The 21,917-nt window shown below is 48.9% G+C and overlaps 1 protein-coding gene across 5 annotated transcripts in view; it reads left to right on the top strand.

Moving 5' to 3' along the window:
- The window catches only part of LOC118772482 (zinc finger E-box-binding homeobox 1-like), an 84,096-nt gene extending 76,099 nt beyond the window's left edge, over positions 1–7,997 (top strand). For 3 of the 5 annotated variants that reach the window (XM_036520853.1, XM_036520854.1, XM_036520851.1), the window contains exons 6-9: positions 559–664; positions 1,414–3,149; positions 5,476–5,659; positions 7,029–7,997. In XM_036520853.1, coding sequence (XP_036376746.1) covers positions 559–664; positions 1,414–3,149; positions 5,476–5,659; positions 7,029–7,813 — 2,811 coding nt within the window. In that variant the 3' untranslated portion in view covers positions 7,814–7,997. The remainder of the gene's footprint in view (positions 1–558; positions 665–1,413; positions 3,150–5,475; positions 5,660–7,028) is intronic. The other 2 variants (XM_036520855.1, XM_036520852.1) reach the window with 1 other exon arrangement.
- The last annotated feature ends 13,920 nt before the right edge of the window (positions 7,998–21,917 follow it).

Raw genomic sequence — 21,917 nt, 5'->3', positions numbered from 1 at the left:
CAATCCTTTTTTTAAACAGACAGTGCATCTGCAGTACTGAAATTGCATGGGTTTTCATGTTTCAGTCAGTGTCCTGAGATTAGAAGCCTCCTCCCCCTCTCTGGGCACGGATCTCGGCTCATCGATTCACCGAGGACCTGGGCATCCTTCCCACTAACAGACCATTACTGCGAAATAACTACCTGAAAGTTTATCTCTTCCCCCGCATTTACCGAATTCATTTATTTTATGGATTCATTTAGCTTTCCCCCGTATTTCCAATCTCATCGCTTTGTTATATATATATTTTTAAACGGTATTGCGGCTGGCTTCTGAGGGAGGATAGATGCCGGCGCTTAAATCTGAATAATCACGGTTGCGCGCTTATATTATTGACCGCCAAACCAGATTATGTCCGTTTCCTGTCAGACTCGCAGCTGTCTGATAGTCAGGTCCTCTGCGCCGGCGTCAGGGACTTGGCGTGGTGAAACGCGAAGGGGATTTGCGGTAAAGGCGGAAGAACGCTGCGTTGCGCTGACTCTCTGTCTCTCTCTCGCTTGTTTCCTTCTGTCTGCGCAGGCCCACGTGACGCAGTCCGGGGGCAATCGCAAATTCAAGTGCACTGAGTGCGGAAAGGCGTTTAAGTACAAGCACCACCTAAAGGAGCACTTGCGCATCCACAGCGGTGAGCATCGCCATCGCCATGGCAGCGGGAACGGGGGGGGGGGGGGGGGGGGGTGGGGCAGCGTGAAGTTCAGCGACTCAAACCGAACTGGCCGTGGCTCCGGCCCGTGTGAATTATTTCAACACAGAGCCACGTTTGGGTTTTGTAAAAGCTTCTTATTTATGTTTCTTTATTGTGCTACGTGGTTTCGTGTCCTTGTTTGATGTCGTGTTTGCTCGGATGGCAGTTAGAGACTGTTTCCCAATGCTTCCTTTACAGTACCAGTCAAAAGTTTGGACACACAAGATAACGGGAAGCATGCAGTCACAGACATTTTGATCTGAAGACTTGCGCTTAAATGCTTGAAACTTGTTTCTCAGATGAATATTAATAGTGAAGTTGATGCCTATGTATGAATTTCTTTTCAAAAAAAGTTTTCATTTAAAAAAATTATAGGTAATAATAATTTATTTAATTCAGGCGATTATATAGGTAATTTTAAAAATATAAGGCAATTTTGATTTGTTTTTTGGTCACTGCATAATTCCTTTTGTGCTATTTCACAGTTTTGTTGTCTTTACTATTATTCTAAAATGTCGAAAATGGTAAAAATAAAGAAAAACCCTTCTATGAGCAGGTGTGTCCAATCTTTTGACTGGTACTGTACGTCAGAGTTTTGGTGTCACTGGAGCACATTTAGCCTGTCCAGCATGTCCCCCGGCAGGTTCTCTGTTCCTGACGGAGAAAGTGTCTCTGTGTTCTGACTGCAGGAGAGAAGCCATACGAGTGTTCCAACTGCAAGAAGCGCTTTTCCCACTCAGGGTCCTACAGCTCCCACATCAGCAGCAAGAAGTGCATCGGCCTCAGCCCTGTGAACGGCCGGCCCCGCAAGGCCCCCCAGTGCCCGTCGCCCGCCCTGCCCTCCTCGCCCTCCGCCCCGGCCCGGGCGCAGGCTCGGGAGAAGCCCGAACACGGCAAACCCCTGCAGGAGCAGCTGCCCCTCAACCAGATCAAGTCGGAGCCTGTGGAGTACGAGTACAAGCCTGTGGTGGTGACCCCGGCCGTGAACGGAGTGTTCAACGGGGGCTCCGCCCTGCAGACGGCAGCGGTGGCGCCCTCGCCGGGCGTGGTGCAGGCGGTGGTGCTGCCCACCGTGGGGCTGGTCTCGCCCATCAGCATCAACCTGAGCGACATCCAGAACGTCCTCAAGGTGGCGGTGGATGGGAACGTGCTACGGCAGGTGCTGGAGAGCGCCCACCTCAACGCCGCGTCCAAAGAGGCGGGGCTCCCCGGGGCGCCCGCTCAGCCGCAGGCGGGCGGCGGTGCCCACTCCGTCATCTCCGCCATCAGTCTTCCCGTCGTCGACCAGGACGGCACCACCAAGATCATCATCAACTACAGCCTGGACCCGGGCCAGGCCCAGCTCGCCGCCCAGGCCCTGAAGAAGGAGGCCCCCGGGGGTGGGGGCGGGGCCGAGGTCTGCAAGGCAGAGAAGCTCCCAGAGGACCTGACCGTTAAATCGGAGAAGGGCAGGAAGGCGGAGCCGGAGGCGGAGTCAGAATCGGAAAAGGGCGCTGGGACCTGCCTCCTTTGCGATGACTGCCCGGGCGGCCTAGATGCACTTCACCAGCTGAAACACTGTAAGAAGGAGGGCCTGAGGGTGAATGGGGCCGACGCCGAGCGGGCTGAGGCCGCCATCGCCTCCCTGCTGGCTGACGGGAGCCTGCCGCCCGGCCAGCCGCCCGTCAAGAACCTCCTGTCGCTCCTCAAGGCCTACTACGCCCTGAACGCTGAGCCGGCCACCGAGGAGCTGGCCAAGATCTCGGACTCGGTCTGCCTGCCGCCGGACGTGGTCGGGAAGTGGTTCGAGAGGATGCGGTCGGGGCGGGTTTCGGCAGGGTCGCCCACCGCTACCCCCGAGCGGGAGGCATCACCCGCGGTCACCCAGGAGCAGAACGGCGACGTTGTGGCGGAGACCCCTGCCGTAGCTGTCGACCCCACCCCTACGGCCATCAATGGCTCCCAGAGCGCCCCGCCCTCCCCGTCGCCGCTGAACCTGTCAGCGGGGGCGCCCGTGGTGAAGTCCGAGAAGGACACAGAAGAGCCCCTGGACCTGTCCCTCCCGAAACTCCCCAGGGAGGAGGCGGAGCGGGCGGGCGGGGTCAGCGTTTTCCAGAACAGCGTTTACACTGTGCAGGACGAGCCCTTGAACTTGACTTGCATAAAGAAAGAGCAGACGCCGGCCGACGCCACCCCCACCTCTGCCACTGACGCCCCCCTCTATGTCACCACAAGTGCCAACCCCATCAACATCGTCGCCACCCAGCTGCCCACCATCGTGGCCATCACCGGCCAGAGCAGCGTGCCCTGTCTGCGGGCGCTGACCACCAACAAGCAGACCATCCTCATCCCTCAGCTGGCCTACACCTACGCCACCTCCGGAAGCAGCCCATCGGGCACCGAGACGCCGCAGAAGGCCGCCGTGCAAGCCAACGGCAACAGCCAGGTGTGTCCCGAAGTGCACTCTTTTTTCTGTCCTGAATTGAATTGGCAGTACAGCCAGGTGTGTCCGAAGTGCGCTGTCCTTCCGTCCTGAATTGAATTGACAGATTCTACGGTTTCTACGATGTTCAGTAGTTGCTGTTGTTGTACGTGGTGGTGGTAGGATTGGTTGGCTCTCTGGGGCCACGTGAACAGATGCTCAGAAATTCCTGCCATGGCCCCATGGTAGGAGTTGTAAAGTGCCTCAGTGTTTCAAAGTCGTAGGAGTGCCAGAAGTTATTTGCCTTTATCCAGGCGTAAGGCATCCTGTTGTTGTGTGTCCCTCCAGTGTCCGGCACGTCCGCAATAGCAGTCGCCGTCACGTGCGCTGTAGCGGGTCGTCATTCCTCTGCATTCTAAAGGAGGCTGTTAGGACTCGGCGGGTTCTCCGCAAATCGGCCGGCGCCGTGAGACCAGATGTCTTGGCCCGGGGCCTCCGCCGAGGTCATCTCTGCTGCCGCGAGGTCGGGCCCCGCCCACTGAGCTCAGCGCACGAGAGCGGCCTCCGCCTTTCAGAGGGCGGAGGTCCTGGAAAAGCAGGGGTTTGCAATCCCATGATTCCTTTGGCCGTCGTCCCTGACGGCTGTGAGCTGTTGCGCTCAGAGGCTGGGTGTGTGGATGCACCCGCGGGGCTGGGCTCCAGTTTTCTGTCTCTTGGTCTCCAGCTCTTTTAGCGGCCGTCACCGTGAGGGAGAGACGGGGGCAGGATCGATCCCTTCTGCCGAAGACATGTGGCGAATTTTTCTCCGTGCCGAGAGTCCCACAAGGGGAGAGTTCCTGCCAAATGTGGTGTGCGTGTGCGTGTGCGTGATATCCAAGGCACCTGAGGGACTCCTTCTCTCTGTAAAAATCTGTAGCGCGACTCTTATTGAATTATGAAAGCCGCGTGACGTTTCCAGTTGAAAAGAGGACAGGGCTTAAGTTTGTGTGGAATCTCCCAATTCCTATGAATACTGGACACAGTCCGTGAATTTACCAAAGGGAGGAAAAAAATCAGATGACTAGCTGAAGATGATCTTGCATGCCTTTTCTTACAAATCACCATTTTTTACTCTCAATCAGCAGTCCACAGAAGCAAAATCATGGCAGCCTGTTTAGAGACCTACCGTCGATCGTGTTGGGAAGTATGAAAGAAAGTGAACCTACAGGGATTTGTGCTCTCCAAACTCCTGCTGGTGACACATTTTATTTAATGAATCAAATGAATCCAAATCTCACAAATCAGACAGTGTAAGTGGTAGGGTGTTTTTACCACACTGTCAAGTTTGGCTTTGTTTGCAAACTTGTAATTCATATGATTTAGAGCAGTGTTTCTCAACCCTCTCCTGGAGTACCCCCTGCCCTGCATGTTTTAGATCTCTCCCTGCTCCAACACAGCTGATTCAAATAATCAGTTTGTTATTAAGCAGCTTCAGGAGTTCATAACAAGTTGATCATTTGAATCAGCTGTGTTGGAGCAGGGAGAGATCTAAAACATGCAGGGCAGGGGGTACTCCAGGAGAGGGTTGAGAAACACTGATTTAGAGGATAATGTTTGTGTTGTTTTCGACATTTAATAGCGGTAGCAACACAATGAGTGAAAACGTGACTACTTCCAGTACAACGACATTCTGTTTAAGCGCGTAACTGATTGAGTGTTATGTTTAGATATACTAGCAATAGTCATTTCCTGCTTTGACAGATTTGGATTAATAATATACAACTCTGCTTTCAGTAAGCATTTGGAGATGAATTATGAAACAGCGTCGGGTCACAGCAGAATTGGAAAGAGATGTCTTCATTTTTACACCAGAGCCCCTTGGAGTGTGTATTTTACTTCAGTGGACTGTTTATTGGGAGACAGTTTATTTAAAGGAAAAGCGTAATTGTTGTCAGCTATTTCTCTTTTTTCCCCCTTTTTTCAATTCATAGGCTATGCCTTGATAAAAATCAAAATGTGGGCAGATCTGTCTCTTTGAGTATCGCTCTCCTGCTCGGTCAACGCCGAGACATCAGGACGTTGCTGATAAATTTTTGCTTATCAGTAGGGATCCTTTTAGCCACTGCAGGCTGTGGCGGTATTGATTTACGGTGTTGTGTGTGCATTCATGTTTAATGGACAGGATGCACTGGGTGTGTTTAAAGGTTCATATCAGTCACTTAGCGGAGCTGATCAGCCTCCCTCAGCTTCTTCTGGGTATCCCTGGTGCGCTATAAGAGATCTGTCTTGGTGGGGGGGGGGGGGGGGGGGGGGGGTCAGCATCAGGGGCATACTGACACCACTAACCTTCTGCCCCCCCACCTCGGCTCAGCAGGAGGAGCGGCAGGACACCAGCTCGGAGGGGGTGTCCACGGTGGAGGAGCAGAACGACTCGGACTCGGCGCCCCCACGCAGGAAGACGCGCAGGCTGGAGAAAGGGATGTACGCGTGTGACTTGTGCGACAAGATCTTCCAGAAGAGCAGCTCGCTGCTCAGGCACAAGTACGAGCACACAGGTACGCATCGCCGGGCTCCCGAGTTCCCCGAGCACACAGGTACACATCCCCGGGTTCCCGAGTTCCTGAGTTCCCCGAGCACACAGGTACGCATCTCCGGGTTCCCGAGTTCCCCGAGCACACAGGTACACATCCCCGGGTTCCTGAGTTCCCCGAGCACACAGGTACACATCCCCGGGTTCCCGAGTTCCTGAGTTCCCCGAGCACACAGGTACGCATCCCCGGGTTCCTGAGTTCCCTGAGCACACAGGTACGCATCGCCAGGCTCACGAGTTCCCCGCTCCGTCTGCAACACCCACGGGACCTTTATAAAGCTGTAACCTATGTAAGTCGCTCTGGATAAGAGCATCCGCTAAGTGACAGTAACGTAACAATGAGGCGTCACCTCATGGTCCTGCTTTTGAGGTCCAGGGGGACTGATGCAGAAATAAAAAACGAGAATTCACCAACCCCGCCCCACACGGCGTAAATCCTCCCTCCCTGCAGCACCCCCCCTGACCGGACACCGGGGCTCCGCCCGTGATTGGCCGAGCCGTCTGCGCACGCCAGCCACTGGGGCTGCGTCCGAGGCCTGACCGCAAACCGCACGCCCAGCGGGGCTTTCTCCTGCGCTGCAGCAGGCGCCTGGCCCGAGGGTGGTCATTTCTACTCCAAAATGACTTCATCCATGACCTCTGACCCGCAGCGGTTTAGGCCATTTTCATTAAGTTTTTGGACCCCGCAGTCGCCCAACGCGCAGTGGATTGTTACCTCACCTAAGGGACCGCAGAGTCGGGGGGGGGGGGGGGGTGCTCAGTGGACATTCATGGTTTGTTTTTGCAGTGGAAAATTGCAGACATTTTTAAGCACCCTTAGAAATCACTTTATCATCTCATATAAATGCGGTTCCTGTGATGGTTGACATTTCTGTGTCAGTAATGTCTTCTTCATGTTCGTAGCGCTCAATGAAATCAGGCAAAAATAGTTGGGGGGGGATAGTTGGTCGAAACTGCAGAAGTTTGGGAATCCCTTGTCCAGTGGTATACCTCAGGGTTCTTTGGTTGATCCTAAGCCCCTCTAAAATAACATCTGAAAATTCTTGTGATGAATGCTAGATTTGAAATCTTTCATAAATTGCATAAATTGCATCAATGCCTTTGTAGTTTGTCTCAGTAGCTCCGGTATGTATATATGTTGTTTCAGTCATTACCACAGGTTAATAAAGCAAACAGTGTGATATGTATATGAGTGGGAAATCAGAGAAATAATGGTTCTTTGAATGTTTTTCCTGATCTGTCTTAGTTCACAGAGAACAGGTTTTCTCGTGTGTGGAGGAGGTACTGTATAATGTTGATGGAGAATTTTGTCCTTTGTGTCCCCCCCCCCGCAGGTAAGAGGCCTCATGAGTGCGGCATCTGCAGCAAGGCCTTCAAACACAAGCACCACCTGATCGAGCACATGCGCCTGCACTCCGGAGAGAAGCCCTACCAGTGTGACAAGTGCGGCCGGCGATTCTCCCACTCTGGCTCCTACTCCCAGCACATGAACCACCGCTACTCCTACTGCAAGAAGGAGGCGCAGGAGCGGCAGGAGAGGGGCGAGCCGGGGGCCCCCCAAGAGGGCCTGGCCCTGTCCGGCGGGGAGCGGCGGCCCGACGGAGATGCCGCCTCGCCCCCTTCCCACCTGGACTCTGACGACCGGGAGAGCAGCACCCGGGAGGACGAGGAGAGCGAGGAGGAGGAGGAGGAGGAGGAAGAGGAGGAGGAGGAGGAAGTGGAGGCGGGGGTGAATGACGAGGAGATACGGGTGGTGCGGATAGGCGAGGAAGAGGAGGAGGAGAGGGAAGACACTGGAGGAGAGGAGGAGGAAGGGGAGGAGCCAATGCAGGGGAAGGAGGAGGTACGGGAAGAAGAGGAGGAGCAAGGGCAAAAGGAGGCGCGGGAAGAGGAAGTAGCACAGGGAGAGGAAACAGAAACAACAGTAACTGAAATGCAGGAAGCATGTGAGGAAGAGGAGGGGCAGAAGGAAGTGGAGCCGATGGAGACTGAGGACGCCACGGCAACGGAGAAAACCGTGGAAACGGAGGAGCAGGCGGGCGAGGCTAAGACAGTCACGGAGAACGGCGAGGACGCAAACAGGAACACGAGCCAGGAGACCCAGATTTTTTTTTTCTAGATACAAATGGAGGGAGATGAACGGAAGGAGTCAATACCACAGTTCTCTCCCCTCCGTACAGTATTAAATTTTATCGTTGGAAAAAGAAAAAAGAAAACACGATTGCGAGGAATGCAGTGTTTCAGCTCACTACTGTGTATAAATCCTGGTGTGCCTGATCTCAAAAAAAAAAAAAACTTTTTCACACGAGAAAAGAATTTTCAGTGTTACGAAATTTGTAAAAAAATGCATAAAGTTTAACAAAAAATGCATATACTGACTCTGAAAGCTAGAGCTGACACGTTTTAGATAATGTTTTATTACTAAAACATCCTGGGTCATTTCTTTTTTCAGTGTTACTAATTTCGTTGCTCATGTTTTAACCTTTTAAGATGTACAGTTGGGAGAGATTTCTATACCTTTTTATTGCCAATGAACTAAATCAGTATTTTACTAGGTTGGAATTAAAAAAAAAAAACCTGCACTACAGTATTCCTGGTTTACCTATGGATACAACATTCGTCAGTGTTGTCTACCCTTCAGTATTAGCGCATTAGCGTAGACCTCCATAACATTAGCTGATGTTAGCGAAGCATTTTGTTTTGTAAGTGGATTGTGAGCCTTAAGAAGAAATACAAAATTCTGGGGACAAAAAAAAGACAAAAAATGTGGCACCCAGTATCAACAAAGGGTTTACCAAGCGGAGGAGAGAGAGAGAGAGAAAGGGGGAGAGAGTGTTAGAGCCATGGATGCAGCTTTCTTTGCTCTGTGATTTGTTTTTTTTTGTTTGTTTTGTCTGTGTTGAATATTTTCTCATTGTTATAGCGTCAGCGGAAGCAGGAGGAAGTACAGAGCAGAAGAGTTCAATCCCTCCACCCCTCCCCCACTCTCTCACCCCCCCACACTCCCCCCCCCCAGCCTTATGCAAGACCTGTGTGCTGTAAAGTGCCATTGATCAGTGATAACTCAGCGGCTCCAGCCAGTGTGGGTGTGTCAGTGCAGGGCCTATATTATCCAGTGTCTCGGTAGTAGCCCCCCCCCCGACTCATCTGATCCCTGGCCCTTGTGGCTGTAGTGTCCCATCGATCCCAGTGTTTCAATTGTTGATACTGTGTTACATGTGTGTTATCTGCAGGCATAAACCACTTGCCTGGTTTACATCCAGAGAAAAGCAAGAAAGAAGGGATGTTCAGTAGTGATGGGAGAGAGAGAGGCTTCAAAAAGATCCTGAAATGGGCGGGGTCGAAACATGTCATCAGTTGCTCACTGGTTTGTGCCAATCACGGGAGGGTTTTGTGATGGAGAGCCCTTTTTTGATTGGTTCATGCAAAGCACATGACAGCCTTGTTCATTATGGGGTTCATGAAGCCTCGCTTTCTCGTCTCTACAGTTCCAGGTGTTCAGGAGGGTTAGAACGTTGGGTGAAATGAAGTCATATTTATGAAAGTGTTTTTTTTCCTGCCTTGGAATGCCAATCATTTCAGTTTAACCCATGTGGGGGGCTCAGCTGGTGTTCAGGTAACAAATATTACTAAATATGGTCCCACTATGACATATATTAGCTGATTTTACCAGTCAGTATTAATTTTATTTTGTGTTTGGTTTGTGTTATCCTTTGGATTTTTTTATGTTCATGCAAAAAAATGTGTGTACTGTATGTTTTCAGCAATGGCAGTATTAGTACCCTCCTCACTGATATACATACCTGTTTAGTTTTAGAAAACTTTTATATTTATGTGTCTTATTTTTATATTTCTTTATGGTTATTTATTACACAGTGTAGTGTACAATACTGTAGTTTGTATTAATACAATAATATATTTTAGTATGAAAAATAATTTGGACGGTAAATGAAGCTGGAAGCAAACATTTGGCATTGAGATATGTTTTCCAAAAAAAAGTATTACGTCAACATATCAGCACGTCTTTGAAGATACTCCTGAGAAAAGAAATTAGAACCCGTTACCTTTGCATTCATTATTAAGTTAGTTTTACCCCCCCCCCCCCCCACTCTACTATGAAGCTACTGAAACTTTGAAAACTAACTGTGTGACTAATAGCATGAATCTTTGCTGTTGTATTGAAGGATTATCCTAACCATGAAGCTGTACTGTCCTTTTACAAAGCCAAAATTGTATTGACATACCTGTTTATGTTTTATTTGTGCCAATTTGTTACTTTTTATGTCTCAGACAAGGCCACAACTTGTTTTATATGTCAATGTTTAATCCATGGTCATTTTTATAGGTTTTGTTTTTTGTTTAGTTTTTTTATGACTCCCATCTCACAATAAAATACGTCAACAAAGTAGAAGTTGTGATGTTTTTCTAATTATGTCAGCGTCACATTTAGAAACTGGTATTTACTTGAGCATGAAAAGGCAGTGTGCATGATGTAATCTTCATTAGCTTCACAGAGTAACTGGTATCAGAAGACTATGTTCTTGCTGCATAATACAAACATTTAGATAATATGTTTTATTTGTATTCTGTAGCTCAGCCTTAATATGTGCAGAATGAGTGGTAATGATCTTATTTACATACTCCCGAGTTTGCGGCTGTGCTTCACAGAAAATTGAACCAGTGCAAGTCTGAAATATGACTGTAAACATTAGTTGTGTAATAGTATGCGTGGAATTCAGAAGCAATGAGCACTTTCATTTGAAAGGAGAAAAAACCCATTCAGTTGCATTTTTGTTATGAGATGCATCCAGATCTCAGACATTTCAAATGAAAGGAGGTATTATTCACTGTGTTCAAACGCTCAGTAGGCAGAATATTTAACGTGTTGTAGTCACAGAAAGATACTGTAAACACTGAAATGAAATTGGATAAGAATCCAAGGCCTTTGAGAACCAGACAGTATGTTAATGTGTGTTCTTTTTTTCCTTTTCTATGTTAATGCATTTTCATTTTTTTATTTGCTGTTTGTTTGAAAAATGCGGGGCACTATTGAAACTGCACTGGGGGTGCACAGGTGGGTTCTGGGGGCCTTCTGATGGGGGGGCACATTTGTTTGGACACACCCCTTGCTGGGTCGCTCAGTCAGCATCAGATCTGCTTCTCTGTGAGGGCATCAGGACTCATAGTCATTCTTTCCGCCTTTTCTTCCCTCTTCTCTTTGGCCACTAGCCCGCAGAGTCACCCTGCTGTACTGGGGGACCCTGGCACCTCTGGAAAGATAAGCATCCCTTTACTCCACACAACTTTGGTAGCTAAAACATCAAACCCAGGACTGTTCTTGGATTTACGGGAGACTTCACTCCTCGGCTTCCGTGAGGAGCCGCTATACCATTCGTCCCTCGGTTGCGGCACGCAACGGTGATGTGAGAATCAGGAGTGCCTCCCGCCACCCTCACCCCCCCCCATGCAGTCGCGACCATGGCCCCACAACTGCACAGAATCAGTCAAAAAACACGTGAGCTGCCAGCCAGCCAGCCCAAGGTCACTCCCATTGATCCCACTCAGGTTTCCTCCAGGTTGTGCAAGAGCATGAATTAGTAATGGACCGCGCCGAAAATCCATAGTCCGATGAGGGGCTGAAAATAATACATCGTGCCTCTTTTACTGAGCGAGGTGTGCTCTCTCCGTCGATACACTGTCGAACGTCTCTAGAGCCTCTCACCCAGAGCGGGTTTTAGCTCAGCGGCAGGCAGACGGTTTCATCTTCTGTAGGTAGATGTGGAGTGTGTGGGAGTGGGAGTGGGAGTGGAAGTTGCCAGTGCTGTAGGGCTCCCGATTTTGTGTGGGATGAAGATTTTGGGTTTTTTTGATTTTTTTATATCAAAGCCAGCTCTCATTGCAAAATACTCATGTTCTCCTGGCACGGATATTAGCCAACTGCTGTGTTCTCAGCTGAGTCTCCTGAGAAGTGCTCAGATTTAGAGGAGTATGGATTGGAGAGGGAGTGAGGGAACAAGAGAGAGAGAGAGAGATGGGGGTAATGTCTTTAATATCCCAGCATCACAGTGAATAGCCACGGTGTCAAACGGCCTTCTTGAGGTAAATTTAGTGGAACAGAGCAGGAGGGGTTTTTGTTTTTTTGTTTTTTTTAAAAGCTGATTTTCTCCCCTCCCCCCAGCCTTGACGACCGTTACTAGACGTTTCCATTGGCTGCGTATTCTGTACCAAAGCCTGCCAAATGCATGTCACTCCTAGGCAGGAACTACAACCGGAGAGACTGGAGAGAGTGAGGCTCACGGCCCATTGCCTCTGAAGTGGCTGTGAGCAGGGATTAGCTTTTCAAGGGAAGCCTCTCTGGGAACCCCCCCACGCCCCCGTCAATGCCTCTCACCTCTGAGGCACTGGTACCAGCACCCCTTTCCCACACCGTCGGATATGTGTATATCCGTAGGGCCAAAACACCAGGGTAAAGCTCAGTTTGTACCCTGTTCAGCCAGATCACTGTTGATGCGGTGTTTAATGGAACATAATTCTCCACACACTTTTATTTGACATGTGCTGGTCACAACGGAGACTGTTCTCCCATTCCCAAAGGTGCACTGTGCCACCTCTCCTGTAATACCGGTGCTGTCTGTGCTGGAACAAGTTTTGATTTTTTTTTTTTCAAACGCTCCCAGCGTCCCTCCCAACCTCGGAGAAAGCACAGTAACAAGGTGTGATCTCATTCCTCGGGGTGCAGACACTTTCCGTCACTCCACCACCACCTGCGGAAGCTTAGTCTGAATTTTCAAGCCCGTCGCCTTCAAAAAAAATACCACACGTTCCATGAGGAAGTGCTATTGGGAATCAGTCTGTCACTGCCTGGTCTTGGGAATCCTTCTGAGTTGGGTGATGGTGTTGGTGGTGGTGATGAGGGGGTGAATTTGTGAGCTCTCTGCATGCTGGGAGCAGTGTATTCACATTCAAATAACGGGCAGATGGGCAGAAGTGTGACGTAGCGGTAAGGAGCAGGGCTTGTAACCGATAGGTTGCAGGTTCAATTCCCCACTGGGGAACTGCTGTCGCTGCTTTGGGGAAGGTATTTACCTCACGATTGCCTCAGTAAATATCCATGGATATTGTTTATGGATAAAATAAATAAAACTGTAACCTGCGTAAGCCGCTCTGGATGAGAATGTGTGCTAAATGACAATAAAAATAACAACGAAGTAATGGCACGTACCTGCGAATCTCCAGACTGGTCATGTCCCTCCTGAGGAGATGCGGAAGCGCGTAAACACAGAGTCAAAGGTCACTGCGCAGCTCTGCCCCAGCAGCCAATGGGGACGGAGGAGCTGCGGTCAAACCCCGCTAGTGCGTTGCATATTGAGCCCTTACTTTATACCCTCCACCCCCTGGCAACCAGGCAGGAGGCCAAGGAGTGATCCATCACTCCATGTAACTAAGGCAACTAAACCCTCCTTCATGCCTCACCCTGTCCTCTGTCATCACCTGTACCTTTCACATTTTTTACATTTCATTACTGACATTTAGCAGACACTCTTATCCAGAGCGACTTACACTGGTTACACTTTTTTACAATGTTATCCAGTCATACAGCTGGATATTTACTGAGGCAGTTGTGGGTTAAGTACCTTGCCCAAGGGTACAGCAGCAGTGCCCCGGTGGGGAATCGAACTGGCAACCTTTCGGTTGCCAGTCCTGCTCCTTACCACTATGCCACACAGGGAAATTTACAAAATTACAGTCCGCACACCGGGGGAACGAAGGGAACTACATCCCGCTCTTCTCCGTACCGCATCTGAGGAGTCCTGAGGAGAAAGCGCTTAAACTTAAACTAAAAAAGACGTGAGAGCTCAGATATCCTCCCGGCTCTCGGCCTGGCCCCAGACGTAAAACCACATCCATGTCTGTAAATACTGTGATTCCCACTAAAGGAAACGCAGACATTCATATGAAAGTGGTGTGCAAGAAAGGTGAATAAGCGGGAAGGCAGTGTGTCAGTGAAAACTCATCTCCCTGACAGCAGTAGAACCTTTCATTTTTATGTCTGACTCCAATGGACCCCGGCCTCTTCTTGAAAAGCCCGTCTAATTTTTTAAAATTGGGATTTAGCCGTTTTTTTTTCCAGAACCCACCTGCATTCAACAGCTTGCCCCTATGTCAGCTTTTTATGATTCAAAAACGTAAAATCATTGAACGTGCATATTGAATGGGGAGCTTTATTGCCAATAAATGTTTGAAAACCATGACAAACTATCAAAGAGATTAAATTTCTGACAAAGAGCCAAGCCCTGGGCCAGTGGTCCCCTGGGAAATTTGGAGAGAGCTCTTTTTCCCTGGAAAAACTGCTCTGCAGGAAATTGCAGTCACTTAAATATCGTGTTCAATAACCTGACCACCAAATGCCTGTGTGTGAAATATTCAATACCGAATGTTTCCGTAAGATATTAAAATGTCTCCTTTCTAACTACCACTCTGTGTGACAAAGTGCTTTTTTTTGCAGCCCGTGGAGTCAGCTTGGCTCATCGCTAATACAATACACCGTTATTTTTGGATTCTCTGACACTCTTTGAAAAAAAGCTGTCGTGTTCATGATCATGCAGCCGTTAGTGCGAACGGAAATATAACTCACTACAGGACAAAATTTTAATTTACGCCGAGCACAAAAAAAAGAGATTTGCAGATTTTCATTACATTTTCGAATATGGAATTCTAGGTGTGCGTGCTGCGTTTGAAAAAGGAAAAAATATATTCAACGTGTGAAACTGAGTTCAAAGAATTGAAGTGGATGAGTGAATCTGATTTTGCTCGTAAGCACAGTATACAGCGGACATAAATGTTGAGTTCTGCAGTTTATTGTCATAAACCATTCATGCTTAAAGGATTAAACACCGCTGATTCTCGGTCAGCCGCTAATAAAAACATAATTGTTCTACGTAGACTGCGCTACGGGAAACGCCAGGGGTTATTTCACACCTCCTGATTAGGCCTGATACAAGACAGCATCTCGGATGCGTCCTGCAGTAATCAAACCCAGTCCTCAACAGTTGCTTTCACTGAATAAACCACATGACACCAGATGGATAGTGAAGGTGACCCCTGTGCTCATGTGAGACTGGCCACTCGGCCCACCCTGTAGATGACCATCCCCATTACATTGCATTATTGGCATTTACCAGATGCTCTTAGCCAGAGTGAATTACATAGGTTACAATTTTTACATGTTATCCATTTATACAGCTGGATATTCACTGAGGCAATTGTGGGTTAAGTACCTTGCCCCAGGCGACAGCAGCGGTGTCCCACCAGAGAATCAAACCAACAACCTTTCAGTTATTAGCCCTGCTCCTCACCACTATGCTACACTGCCGCCCCTAAACAGCCACTAAACTGAAAAAACCCCGCAGCAAGCTGTTGTATTCATGTTAGCAGATACATTTGTCATAGTGAAAGTGACCCCTATACTTCTGCAAGATTGGGCACTCGGCCCACCCTGTAGATGACTATCCTCTTTGGATTTCCTGTCTCCTGTCATTAACTGAGTCCTGAGCACCAGTAGGGAGTCTGTGTGGAATCTCCTCAGAGTTCCAGAACCCCCTGACGTGTCAGGAATGTGCTCCAGAGCCTCTACACCCCCCGCCCCCCTCCCCAACCCCCCGTGCCCATAACCTCCACACACGAGAAAGGGGGGGAAAACAGCCTGTCCCATACACACCCCCAAAATTTTTCCCTGACCCTCGTTTTACTTTCTGGTTCCACTTGGTGAAATTCACCAGGCCGCAAAATGCAGAATCTTCACATTAATGCAGCATTTGACATTTGTTTAGCAGATGCCCCTATACTGAGCACCTTACATCGCTGATCATTTTCAGTTATAATCCTTGAATACAGCTGGTTATTCACTGAGGCAGCTTTGCTGAAGTGCCTCACTCACAGGTAGAACAGCACTGGGAAACAAACTAGCGACATTAAGCTGAGGAGCCCAGTTATTTCCCACTACACCACGGTGATGCTCTTTTTATGACACTGGTTGTGTTGCTAACACACAGCCACACATCATACCGTGTTCTCCATCCACAGGCATGAGATGAGCTGAGCGCTTAAAGCTACAGTCTGCCCTCATTCATCGTCTGTCCTGATGATTCCTCGGTGAGACGCAAGCTTTGTGAGACAGCTTTCCCTTTTACAGTGGCCTCTATCGCTCCATCAATGTGAGCGATTTGCCAGCCGCCGCGCTATTTATAGCAGAGATTTTTAAAGATCTCCTCATAAATTGCTCTTCAGGGAATTAAGAGAGAATGTGACCCCATCCATTGTTGCCGCGAGAATTGGGGTCAGTTCTGCATTGACCAGCTGCGGTTCTGTAGCATCGATAGCGATTCATGTTCTCAACTTGGGTTGGAGCCGGAGTGGGATATTGATGTGTGGGACCTGAATTAAAATTGACCTGCTTGAAATTCCTGGTGGATTTGAATTGGGAGCAAGGCACTCGTGACTCTGAAAAGCGGGAAGATAACAGATTTTGGATGTTGATGGTCCCATAGTTTAAAAAGAATTGCTTAGGTAGCAGTATATTAGTACAGAGAAGGGAGAGGAACCCAAATGTTGCCACATCAGTTTCGTATGTGGGTTAACTGATGTTGCACCTTTGCTTGAGGCACAATCTAACTTGCCTCAATAAATATACAGGTGTATAAAATGGATAAAAAAAATTGTAAGACAAGTAAGCTGCTCTGGATAAGAGCGCTTGACATTCATTTCATTGTGCAATCTTCACAATTTACACAGCACACTGAGGGATGTGATTAGCTTGCCGAGCTGAAGCCCCGGGTCTTTGACCGAGGGAACTTACCATAATCTTGTGCTGACAATAGGGGGATAATGTCACCTCCTGTGGCACACAATAACCTGATTTCTCATGCTACTGAGCTCTGCCTCACTAGCGGAATTCTCCTCTCACCCCACCAGGGAAAAAGTGGAAGCTTCCTGCTACGAGGACCAACACACCAGAGTAGTCTGTTTTACTGCTGGGTGCAATTTAAGCTCAGAAAGATGTATATGCTGTATATCGATACACTGAGCCCTGATTGATACCCTTTGCTAAGCCCATAGGACCTCCCTTCAGTCCTGTAATTGAGTTGCGTTTAGAGAAGACTCAAAACCCCAGCGACATGCTGTTCCAATCATGTAGACTTCAGCCAGGCCTAATAGGGTCCGCGAGCAACCGGCAACCAATCAGGAGCCTGCTTTTGGAAAAAAAGGTGGAAAAAAAGCCTTTTGGAATGGCTCATGGCAGCTAATTGGGTTTCTAGTGAAAGCTATTTGGTTTTGTCAGATTTCAATACCATAACACTTCATATGTACAGTCAAAAAATAAGGGTGTTTCAAAACAGCCATCAGTGTTTCTGATTACACAACGTCATCTGTTCATAATGAGCCCAACATTGCGTTAAACATTGGAGCACTACCACTGCTCGATGTGGCCTCCTGCCTCAAGCCAAGAGAAACAGCAGCTACAGGGGTGAAACGTGTGCCGCCCCAACCGCCAGCACACCTTCCAAAACACGCCGAGCGTGCATGCAAGGGGATTGGAAGTATGGGATTTATAGCATATTCCTTGTCCTGTAAACTGTATGCCAGTCCAAAGGCTCATTCACCTCACCGGAACCGAAACCTCTGGTGTTCTTCGACTGGTCCAAAAGTGTGAGTGCATCTCCTGGCTTGGGGCGATCTGTTTCTGAAGTTTCACCACTCTCTCCAGAATCCCCCCCCCCCTGCGACACACACACACACACATACACACACACGCACACACACACCCGACCCGACACACACACACACACACACACACACACTCCCCTGGCCCTCATTTGCAGCCGGTTCATTTATGCCCCCTGTCCAGCTCTCCCAAGCTCCCGCTGGGTTTAAAAGAGATAAGGGCCGCTGAAATCCATCCCGCGCCTATCATTTATGCGACGTCGTTAAAAACAGCTCTCTGATCCACGGCAGGGTAATCGTAAGACAAATACGCGGGCGGTCTGTTTTCCCCTTATCTCGGCGACCAGGAAATGACATCTCAGGTGAAATTGAGTCTCTGTTTTCAAATTGCATTTGCGGTCGTCCGGTTTTCGGCCGATGTCTGGCCATCTCTCGGCACTCACTCCCTGGTTACAAAGTTACAGCCCTCGGCTCGATGTCTGTCAGCCGGGACCGGATCCCACTCGGACCAGAGGGCCTGACCAGAAGCACAGAGTCGAGGGGGAAAGCGGACCTATTTGCAGATCCTCATGTTTCCACATCACGGAGCGTTGAAGCCGCGGGGGCCGAAAGCAGTCTGTTGAAAGGTTGATACATCAGCTATTGATTGCCACAGAGTTACGGGAATTGGCCCGAGATTATAGCTACGGTTAAACGCTGTGTACTGTGGAAGCAGGCGTTTCCGGTTACACGTATCAGACGGAGGACGAGGAAAGAAGCTCAGACCTGAAAAAATCACCTTGAGTGGATTCACATCAAAAAGGTGCCGACTTACATCGCACGTGCTGTTTTAGCTAAGGCAGGAGAAGAGGCCGAAAGAAATTGGTAGCGGAAACATGGATTCGACAGGAAGAAATGTGGGATCATCAACTGGATTCCCTAATGGTCCCATTCTGAAAGTGTGTGTGCACTGAGCTAAAGCTTAACCTTTCACCTTTGACCTCAGTAGAGAGAGCATCAGGGTGAGTTGGTGTCCTTTATCCTGGAAGCCCCCCCCCCCCCCCCCCCACTCCATCAGTGGTTTAAATGTTCACCTCATTTCTTAACCCCAACAGACATTGACATTTGGAAATGCATTTGCATTTCTCTTTGTAAATGCAAGTGTAAATGTAATTCTCCTAATCAAAAGCTGAAATGTAAACTATAAAGAGTTTTGTGTGTTTTTTGTTTTGTTTTGTTTATTTATTTATTTGATAGCTGTAAATCTGTAACGAGCCCATCTCGGTTTAATCTCTCTCAGCTATCTCTCCAGTTCAAACAGAAATTAAAAAGACATTCAGAGACAGTTAAAAACTACTTCCATCTAACCACTGTAGCCTGTTACCTCACATTGCTGTCAGTCCAGCCCGGAATGAATAAAGTGTAAAAACATGGCATTAGTTTTAGGCAGAAACTCTTCAGCAGCCGTGCAAACATGCAGGTGTACGGCGGATAATCCTCTCACAAATTTTAATTCGACCTGATGCTGATGAATTGCTCAGCGGAATTCCCTCGGCTCCCGGGAGAAAGTAACCTTGGAAAGAAAGGAGAAGGAGACAGACTTCAGCCCCGCCATGGACCACTGCCGCTTAGAAAGTCCCGCGCACGTCTCACCCACCCCCCCCCCCACCCCCCTATCCCAATTTCAGCGCCCGCAGCACTGCGTCACCGAGATGGAACCATTTAAGAGATTATCCCTCAGAAGGGAGAACCGGGCAGGAAACTGCCAGGGTTTGGTAGAGTGGAGCTTGGACACCTTCTGCTCTAATGCACTCCAGTTTTGCTTCAGCTCCATGCCACGGTCAATACAGCTGCTGGGGCTTTAAGGTTCACGACATACCCCTCAAACAGGTGTGCTGTCACTGTCTTCACGGGGGGGGGTAGGATGTATCGTTTAACTTCGTAGCTCCCGGGAGCAAGTGAGACAGGAGCCCAGTTTGCCACACGGTCTCTTAAACCGTTCCCTTAACACACAGTGTCCCCCTGCTAAGCCTCCAGCCCCGTGAACACTGCGGCATTTCGCATGTATTATGCATGGGACACCAGCCTCTTCGTCCTCTGTCTGTCCCCCCGAGCCGGCGCTGTCAATAGAGAGCCTTTGATCTTCTCCCAGCTCTGTCTGCGCGGAGTCCACATGATGAATGTGTTCCCGCGAGCGCGCGGCGGAGTCGAAACTAATGCCGCTTTAATTCATTTCCACACCCCGGTAAGATCGAACCCGGTGATACCGGGATCCAGGGCGAGTTTCGCCGTGAGACACCCTCGGATGAGCGGGCCACCCGGCCCGCAGTCTGACGCACTCGGCGCGTGAAGTATTTATTGGCTTGAGGACCGCATCGCCTAATGCGATTCCTTCTCCCAGAATGCCTTGTAATAAATAACCGCTGTAACGTTGTCATCAACCGGCCAAAACAAGAGCCCACATGCATTAGCGCCATTTAAATGGTCACGACCCTAAATCCCTGGGTGAGAATGATGTGTAATGGCAACATCTGACAGCAGGCCCTTAGAATGCGCATTCTGGTCTCTGTTTCATGGTTAGGAAACAGAGCTCTTGCTCTGATTCATAGAGATTCAGTGCTGTGTCACAGCTGTGTTCCAGGAATGATAAATAATAGCAACACCTGACGGGCTATTACAGCGCAGATTCTGGTCTCTACATCACAGTCAGGAAAGAGCGTTCCGGTTCTAATTTGTGGAAATTCACTGCGTTCCAGGGTGGGGGGGGATTACACAGCTGGGGTAAAACGTGTTGACAGCTTGGAAGATCTTACATCCTGCAAGCACACTGATGACATCATGACAATGATTACACCGGCTTTATCTAAATATCTTACCTCTGCACCCTCCACAAACTGGGGTTCAGAGGTTCCTGGAGCGGTTCACCCCTCCCCACCCTACCCCCATCCATGTAACCCCAGCACAACATAAACAGGACCTGAAGGCCTCCGCCCACAGGGCTGTGGAGAGGGTCAGCTTCTAGCGTCATAGGGTAATAACCTCGTTTCTGCCACACTCTGATCCAGGAACGCAGTAGTATTCTAAATGAAGGATCCGCCAGACTGCAGTGTGTGAGACTGTAAGCAGAACAAGCGACTCTTAACACTAAGTAGTTCTTATGTGGCAGTAATACATCATAACTGTTCTTATGGACACATTTAAACATTATAACTGACTTACAGCAGTGCTAATGTATGATGTTATGGGCTTCACTACATACGTCATAACCTTTTGTCAGTTGCTATACATAATCAAGTATGCTTATCTTAATGGTTAAGGCCTTTATTTACAGCCGATAAAAACAGTGCTCCATCAACCTCTTCCAGTGGACGATGAAGAGAAATGTTCCCTCTCTCCCTCCACTGTTAACTTTAAAGAGCCAAAGTGAAGAGGGATATTTAGGGGTTCCTGGAACATAGACGCAAACCTTGGCATGGCATGGAACTTTGAGGAGTGGCGCACTGGCAACATGTGAAAGGAGGTTGTGTGGAGGCTGAACAGAGGAGGAGATTCACTCTGCACAGTTGTATAGATGCCTCTGCTCATCGCCCACCCTCTGGCCTGCCCCCTGGTGGAGCTGCACTGGTACTGCTGTCAGTGACACTGATGCTCATACCAGCACCATCGCTGGCACTGTGATCTAGCCTGATCCCTCAGTGGGACCGGCCCAGCTTTGCCTACATTCACCCAATATGTTTCTGTCAATATATCTATATACCTCTATCTATCATGATACCTCATCACTCGAACCTTCTACAAAGTTAAACGCCGCTCCGTAAAATGCCCAACTGTAACAATGCCAGAGTTGGAGACTAAAGGGTACGGCACCATGGAAACGAGGTGTGACAGGAGCTAACATATGAATCATGTGGATGCTGGGGTGTGAGTTGTTGCTTCACAACTGTCATTAGCAGCAAACAAAGCCTCTGTTCTATTTGAAGGTTTTCAGTGCAATGTTGGCTAGCCCGTCAACAGTCAAATGCACATTTTTCTTTTTTGGTTGTGAGGGCAGTTCCTGCCTTATATTTCCCTATAACAGACACAGATGAATGCAAGCAGCAGTACTCTTCATTTGGGGAGTCTGCTTACAGGGTAATTGAGCTTATGTACACAATTAACAGGGAGCACTTCCTGTCCACATTGCAGGGCCCACTGTCCAAATTGAAAACAGCCGTTGAAGTGGCTTCACATTTCTGTCTGCACCAGGTTGAGGTGTGTAAGGATTTATTGCTTTATGTTCACAAACTGCATGTAAGAGAAGGCATAAGGCATTCGATTTAAAATGCAGGCGCATGTGAACCCACCTTAGCACTGAGTAAACAGTCTGTCCCCGCTGTGACCCTCCCAGAAAGGTCATAATAAACAACTGGGTCCAGTATCGAACTCTGACCCCATCCGGGTCCCCCCCATCCCCCTGGCGTAGTCACCCGAACTGCAGAGAGGATCTGAGAGAGAAAGAGAGGGAGAACATTCTGTCAAGTCTG

Source organism: Megalops cyprinoides, chromosome 2 (assembly GCF_013368585.1).
Source record: "Megalops cyprinoides isolate fMegCyp1 chromosome 2, fMegCyp1.pri, whole genome shotgun sequence".
NCBI classification, from domain to species: Eukaryota; Metazoa; Chordata; class Actinopteri; order Elopiformes; family Megalopidae; genus Megalops; species Megalops cyprinoides.
The sequence above is the reverse complement of the archived record's forward strand: the minus strand, read 5'-3'. Positions and strand labels throughout refer to the sequence as shown.